The following is an 8,235-nucleotide window of genomic DNA, read 5'->3' as shown; positions in this document are numbered from 1 at the left end:
GAGGTCATTGGTTCAGTTGCTTGCATGCCCTCTCTTACAATAGCTCTATATAAGTAGAGAGCGGGACCAGGGTTTTACACACCGACTATAGTTCTTTCCAACCTTTTGATTCAGACTGAAGGTGCACATGCGCAGATCCTAAAAATGAAGCATGGTGCAAATCGGAATTATGTAAATTGTCAACTTGTGGTTGTCCAAATTGGAATTAACTGAAAAAAGAAACAGACCTATGAAGTTGAATGTTGGATTGATCTGTCCGACTGAGAATAAGATTCTGATCTTATCACTGTACGAGGGAGGTGAAGAGGGCGAGCTCCTTGCGGAGCTGCATGTTGAGGGCGGAGACGCCTCTGCCGACGGGGGTGGCAAGGCCCCTCTTGAGGTAGACGTTGTTGCGGCAGATGGAGTTGATGACGGTGGGCGGTACGGCGGGCATGTCGTCGTGGACGTTCTAGGTCTCAAAGTAGACGGGTGCGTGCATCGTCTCCATGACCTGCTGCATGGCGCCAGTGACCAGGGGGCCAATGCCATCACTTGGGTTGAGTGTGACGGGGCGTGGGGTGTCGTCGGCCAGGGCATGTAGGTCACCATGCGGCGCGTGCCGCTGCCGTGGCCCGGGAGGGGAGGCGGCAGAGGAGGGGGACGGATCGCCGCGCCATGGGGCTGCGGCAGGGGCATGCGGGATTGCAATCCAGTAGGCGGAGCACAGGCGACTCAAGCAGAGAATTTTACATCTTCTGATATTAAAGAGGAGCATCATGCTACTTTAAGCATATAAAAAAAGTCACAGCTCCACTGCATAAAAAAAAGCATACTAGAAGGATAAACCCAAACTGGACTTGAATCTGCATAACATGGAACACTACTGCATTCAGCTATCCAAGGTGCAGTGGCGAAATGATGCCACGTCTCGCATTTTGCATGTAAGGAAAAAAAACTGGTTTCACAGTTACTACTACCTCCATCTCAAAATATAAGAAACACCTGAATCTTCTGTTCAAAAGAACAAACATGCGATACTGAAAGTCCAGAAAATATCCAGCCAAAAACAGGAAGAAATAGGCAGGCACTTCAACTCAAGATATAGTTCAAGGGTCCCGGCTTCAATTTTTGTGACCTTCTTACAGATACTCTACACCCTGCAAAACAAGATGTAAAGGAAGTCAAAACCATCTTTAAGAAATGGAAACATACCATCAGACCGCTAGTCCCAATCACGGGTCACCACTAATGTTCAAAACCAGCTTTAAGAAAGGGAGTGAATGTGAAGACATTAATATTCCTGAAAATTCGTAGGGGTGAGTGTATGTGCGCATGTATGAGCGTCTGAGTCTCTACTGTGTTAAAAAAAAGAGCTTAAAATTCAGGTTCAGGGCCGTCTCATTGAGGATCACAGTTAACATGCATTATACGGTTATACCACCACACAGCAAAAAATAAGTGGACAGTTAAGACACACCCATTTTATAATCAAATACTACTCCCTAAGAACAAGAATAATGAGAGTACATGAAAAAAAATCATTACTCAAGTGTGTTAGCCCAACACACACATGCAAGCAAACAAATAAGATGCGAACAGAAGATAAGAATTGATGAGGTGATGCTGTAGAATCATTCAAGTTCAACCAACCAATAGTGAAGTAAAAGGGAGGTGTCAAGTGAGGGTGCAAAAGAAATGAGTAGCCAAATACCAGAATGATCAACGATAGAAGTTAGTTACACGTATGAAACAAAGTAATAGGTAAGTCAGGTTTACCTTACTGAGAACAAGATCTCTGCCCTTACTTCGAGTCTTCAGCCCAGCAATTTTTCTCCATGCCAATAAGTTCTTGTTTTTCTACAAAACAACATTAGCACAGACATGGTAAACAAAAAAGTTGGTGCTGATCTCAATAACATATCTAGAGATAATCCTTGCAAAACTGATGGTGAAGGAATGAACTGGTAGAGATAGCAACAACAAAATGATAAGGATAGCATACAACAATGCATAATGTTAAATCTGAAGACATGTTAAAACCTGAATCTCTAAATGTCTCATTCTAGTTCATGTCTGGATGATGCTCCCTTTAATGCAAAACTACATGGATAATGGTTATCGATATCACATTCAAACAAACTGAAGTTCAAGACAGAGACAGGTGCACGCATATCAACCAATAAACCTATACGCTAGCATAGATCAACATTATCAATGGTCCAACCACACATAGCTTATCCAGCAACATGCACGCAATATAAAGTAGAATATTGACTCCTAATCTGTAAATCAACCCTTACATGAAATATATGAAGGATGTAACCATTTCAGTCAGCAATAAAAAATGGCAATTGGTTCAAGAACTCCCTCCATCCGGATTTATTAGCCCCCCCCCCCCCTCGTATTTTGGGTCAATTGACTAAAAAATATGAATAAAAAGTATACTGCTGGATTTGTATTCGAAAGAGTTTTTGACGGTATAATTTTTTATGGAACATAGTTTACATTTTATTAGTTAAATCTATGGTACTTTGACCCAAAAATTAGAGGGGGCCTACTAAACCCGGACGGAGGGAATACAAGATTAATGAACACTTCAGTAGTTTAGTTGCAACTGTACATTGCACAATACTTCCTATAGCTATAGGTCAACACTTAAACTCACCAAATAGCATAGCTTGTACATGTAACTACTCAAAGTGTTACCAACTAATCATCCAGAAAAAGGAAACTGCCACTTTGTTTTGACTTTTGATAGTTCAAATTGTCACATTTATGACAAAAGACATCGAAATGCTCTCGAAATGAGCTTTCCAAAAGGATGTATGTGGAATGACATATTAGCTACTCCAACTCACTTATGAGGTCCCAATCTAATTTTCACATTTTGCAGCTCAGACCTCATGAGATTCTGACAGATGCTAGCAAGAATTCAAATTTTGTTGAAGAGAGAGATGGCATGCGCAGATTAAGGGAAACATAAAAAAAGGGCAGCCCCAGTGCATGTAGCTCCCGCTTGCGCAGGGTCTGGGGAAGGGTCTAGCAAAATCTATAAATGCTGCAATAAGATGAACTGACACTCTATGTCCGGTACATGCAGAATTGCACACACGGGCCATGTATATGCAATGCAAGCATATTACATATCCAAGCAATGCAATCTCTTTTTAACAAACAAATGCTACATTGTTCACACAATTTATGAGCACTTATAGGTTAACAAGAAAATCAAGGGGTTTCTCTAATGAATAAGATCTGATTTAAACAGGCAAAAATAGATCACGCAGAAAGAAGTTGTTATTAGTAGTGGGCCCCCTGCTGTTCGAATCAGCACGTCCAACAGAGACCGGTTTAACCTTTTTATCTGGTAACTATTTCATATGAAAACTCTACCTTAGCATTTGTAGGGGGAGTCAAGTCTTGACAATCAGACCTAATAAGTTATATCCAGTTTGCCAACTAACATGCCAAAATTCCTTGGATTCTGACTCAACTATGTGCACGATATTGCTTGCCATGCAAATGTTGTTTCATGTGAGTCTAATAACCGATGCACAACCAAAGCGATGCATATTTCTACGGACCCAAACAGATGAATTTTACAGAAACACATCAAGCAAAGCATTGAGCGAACTAGGACCTGACGGAACAGAAGCTTATTGCCCTCCTCCGCCTCCTGAGCAAGCCTATCCAACCTCCTTAGCATCCCGGAATACATCTCCTCCTCCTCGGTTGCTTGCTCTCCGATGTTTGCCGGCTGAGGCGGCAGCCGCGGCATTGGCGACTCCGGGGCGAAGGTGTGGCACTGGTACTGGCCCCGGTAACGAGGACCCACGTTGACGATCGTGAGGGAGGTGGGGACGAGGCGGGAATCAACAAGGAGGAAGGCGCGGTGGGCGAATGAGTAGATGGAGAGGTCGGTGGCGACAGAGGGGGCTAAGAGGAGAAACATGACGGGGTGGGCGAGGGCCAGAGATTTGGATAGGGAGCGGGCGACGGCGGCCTCGCGCATGGAGGGGCGGCGCATCGTGCACGCGCTGTGGCGGGAGGAGAAGAAGCCGACGGTGGCCGTGCCCGTGCGTGCGGGGAAGCAGGGCTTGAAGCAGCTAAGTGCGTTGGAGAGGGCGGAGGGTCGAGCGAGCGAGGAGTGGCCGGTGACGTAGATGGGTAGGGTTGGGGCCGGATCGTCGTCGGAGAAGGAAGGGGGGAGGGCGGCACGGCTGAGGAGTATCCCGTCGCAGTCCACGCCGGCGGCTGCACAGCAGTCGAGGAGCGCCGCGAAGGCCTGAATGGAGACGGAGAGCTTCGCGGCGTCGGCGTCGGCGGCGGCCATTCCTGGACTGCGATGCGATCTGGGGTTTGGCCGTTCGGGGGCTGCTTCGGCCTTTGGAGCGTGTACTTATCGGTCGACTATTTTCCACCTCAGTGTCAGTTTTTGAAGTACCGTCAGATCTTTATGCAACGGCTCAGATTCGTCCCCGCTCGTACATCTTTTTTGATGGATTCACTCTTGCACTACATTCGAAGGTGCTTATAATGGTGTCACAATTGTCATGTTGCTCTTTATATGTGATGGTCAAACGGCGAGAGATTGGAGAAAGGCATGTTGACTTGTCCAGAACTTGGTTTTTTCAAGAGCTCAATGATGGGTTGCTCCATTTAGACAATGGAATAAAAACTAAAAGCAACAATGGCATTGATGTTATAAGGACTTAGGCGAGCGTTCAACGGGACTAGAGGAGATGGCGCGCTCTGCCACGCCTGGCTATTGTTACCTACTCTGTAAGGTGATTTTAAGTTGATCGGTTAGACCGGGATGGTCGGATCAACGTAGGTAAAGGCTTAACTCATGTTTTTTTTTGAGGGATCGTCAACATGATCTACATTTTTTTAAATGCATATTGGTTTGTGGCGGTGATGTGGTATGGGAGCAAATATTATTTGTTGCTTACTATGCTAATACCACGAGAGCGCCCAAGTCGTTCGAGGCATACATCGTGGCCTAAGTACTGATGATGCGTACGATTTTACATGATTCTTCATGGATAGTTTGTTTTTCTCTGGGGTAATGTGGGTATGTCATTGCACATTTTTTGTGTTCCTTGTGTGTTTTTTCCTTCTGTTTATCTTTTTTTACTTTTCCTTGTTCTCCTTTTATTTTTCATCTACTTATTCATTTTCCCTTTCTTTTCCCTTGTTAGAAATTAAATAATTTAAAAATATGAACATTTTATAAAAGTAAAGAACAATTTTTAAAAGTGCATAAAAAATTTCTAGAACATGTAAACATTTTTTGAATACATGAACACTTTTTTAGATGTGTTTTCCAAAAAGTGTGAACATTTTAAAATAATGAGTGAAGCTTTTCTCAAATGCATGAAGACTTTTCGGAAGAGTACACTCTTTTTAAGAAGTGTGAAACATTTTTAAAATGTATGATTTTTTAAATTACATAATTTTTTAAACCACAAGAACATTGTCTTGAAATGTTTTTTCTTTAAAGTTTATATGAACGTTTTCTAAAACATGTGAACACATTTTCAAATTACAATGGTAAACACGTTCAAGATGCATGCGCATTCTTTTTAAATATACTAACACTTTTTAAAAACTAGATTATACTCCGCGCATTGATGCGGGACTTCCTACCTTTCATGAGCAAATCGGATGAAACACATATGTTGGATGAATGAACAGGAAATATGGCTTAAAATGTTGAACAAATACATTCATATTCAAAAGTTGATGTTGGGGAACCAATAGAATATTGATATTTACATTAATGTCGGAACTGCACAAATATACATATATTTATCTCTACGTGCAGATTGTTGGGGAACGTAGCAGAAATTCAAAATTTTCCTACGTGTCACCAAGATCTATCTATGGAGAGACTAGCAACGAGGGGAAGGAGAGTGCATCTACATACCCCTGTAGATCGCTAAGCGGAAGCGTTGAAGTGAACGGGGTTGATGAAGTCGTACTCGTCGTGATTCAAATCACCGATGATCAAGTGCCGAACGCACGGCACCTCCGCGTTCAACACACGTACAGCCCGATGACGTCTCCCATGCCTTGATCCAGCAAGGAGAGAGGGAGAGGTTGATGAAGATTCAGCAGCACGACAGCGTGATGGTGGATGCAGGGTGTCACAGTAGCAGGGCTTCGCCTATACTACGAGAGAGAGACGTAACAGGGAGAGGGGGAAGCACCAAAGGCTTAGGTGTTCTGGTATGATTGCTCCTCCTTTTCCCCACTATATATAGGGCCAAGGGAGAGGGGGAGGGCGCAGCCTTGCCCCTTCCTCCAAGGAAGGGTGCGGCCAAGGGTGGGGAGGAGTCCATCCTCCCCAAGGCACCTCGGAGGTGCCTTCCCCCTTTAGGACTCTCCCCTTTTTTTTCTCTCTTGGCGCATGGGCCTCTTGGGGCTGGTGCCCTTGGCCCATATAGGCCAAGGCGCACCCCCTACAGCCCATGTGGCCCCCCGGGGCAGGTGGCCCCACCCGGTGGACCCCCGGGACCCTTCCGGTGGTCCCGATACAATACCGATAGCCCCGAAACTTGTCCCGATGGCCGAAACAGCACTTCCTATATATAATTCTTTACTTCCGGACCATTCCGGAACTCCTCGTGACGTCCGGGATCTCATCCGGGACTCCGAACAATATTCGGGTTACTGCATACACATATCTTCATAACCCTAGCGTCACCGAACCTTAAGTGTGTAGACCCTACGGGTTCGGGAGACATGCAGACATGACCGAGACGTTCTCCGGTCAATAACCAACAGCGGGATCTGGATACCCATGATGGCTCCCACATGTTCCATGATGATCTCATCGGATGAACCACGATGTCAAGGACTTAATCAATCCCGTATTCAATTCCCTTTGTCTATCGGTATGTTACTTGCCTGAGATTCGATCGTCGGTATCCAATACCTTGTTCAATCTCGTTACCGGCAAGTCTCTTTACTCGTTCCGTAACACATCATCCCGTGATCAACTCCTTGGTCACATTGCGCATATGATGGTGTCCTACCGAGTGGGCCCAGAGATACCTCTCCGCTTACACGGAGTGACAAATCCCAGTCTCGATTCGTGCCAACCCAACAGACACTTTCGGAGATACCTGTAATGCACCTTTATAGTCACCCAGTTACGTTGTGACGTTTGATAGACCCAAAGCATTCCTACGGTATCCGGGAGTTGCACAATCTCATGGTCTAAGGAAAAAATATTTGACATTAGAAAAGCTTTAGCATACGAACTACACGATCTTTGTGCTAGGCTTAGTATTGGGTCTTGTCCATCACATGATTCTCCTAATGATGTGATCCCGTTATCAACGACATCCAATGTCCATGGTCAGGAAACCGTAACCATCTATTGATCAACGAGCTAGTCAACTAGAGGCTTACTAGGGACATGGTGTTGTCTATGTATCCACACATGTATCTGAGTTTCCTATCAATACAATTATAGCATGGATAATAAACGATTATCATGAACAAGGAAATATAATAATAATCAATTTATTATTGCCTCTAGGGCATATTTCCAATAGCCTCCCACTTGCACTAGAGTCAATAATCTAGTTCGCATCGATATGTGATTAACACTCAAGGTCACATCGCCATGTGACTAACACCCAAAGAGTTTACTAGAGTCAGCAATCTAGTTCACATCACTATGTGATTAACACTCAATGAGTTTTAGATTTGATCATGTTGCTTGTGAGAGAGGTTTTAGTCAACGGGTCTGAATCTTTCAGATCCGTGTGTGCTTTATAAATCTCTATGTCATCTCCTAGATGCAGCTACCACGCTCTATTTGGAGCTATTCCAAATAACTGTTCTACTTGGAGCTATTCTAAAATGTTGCTCCATTATATATATCCGATATCTCTACTCAGAGCTATCCGGGTAGGTGTTAAGCTTGCATCGACATAACTCTTTACGACGAACTCTTCTACCACCTCCATAATCGAGAAAATTCCTTAGTCCACTAGTTACTAAGGATAACTTTGACCGCTGTCCCGTGATCCATTCTTGGATCACTCTGGTACCCCTTGACTGACTCATGGCAAGGCACACTTCAGGTGCGGTACACATCATAGCATACTGTAGAGCCTATGTCTTAAGCAGAGGGGACGACCTTTGTCCTTTCTCTCTATTCTGCCGTGGTCGAGCTTTAAGTCTTAACTTCATACCTTATAACTCAGGAAAGAACTCCTTCTTTGACTGATCCATCTT

At 44.3% G+C, this 8,235-nt stretch overlaps 1 protein-coding gene across 1 annotated transcript; it reads right to left on the bottom strand.

Annotated features, from left to right (window-relative positions):
- Positions 1–3,475: 3,475 nt before the first annotated feature.
- Positions 3,476–4,339, bottom strand: LOC123081071 (uncharacterized). Its single transcript, XM_044504044.1, has one exon. The coding sequence runs from the start codon at positions 4,313–4,315 to the stop codon at positions 3,476–3,478; it is 840 nt and encodes a 279-aa protein (XP_044359979.1). The 5' UTR covers positions 4,316–4,339.
- Between the last annotated feature and the right edge of the window lie 3,896 nt (positions 4,340–8,235).

This window comes from Triticum aestivum, chromosome 1B (assembly GCF_018294505.1).
Source record: "Triticum aestivum cultivar Chinese Spring chromosome 1B, IWGSC CS RefSeq v2.1, whole genome shotgun sequence".
NCBI lineage: Eukaryota > Viridiplantae > Streptophyta > Magnoliopsida > Poales > Poaceae > Triticum > Triticum aestivum.
The sequence above is the reverse complement of the archived record's forward strand: the minus strand, read 5'-3'. Positions and strand labels throughout refer to the sequence as shown.

Bases quoted from the DNA above. Each gene is read 5' to 3' on its own strand.
- LOC123081071 (XM_044504044.1), bottom strand. From the start codon at position 4,315: ATGGCCGCCGCCGACGCCGACGCCGCGAAGCTCTCCGTCTCCATTCAG.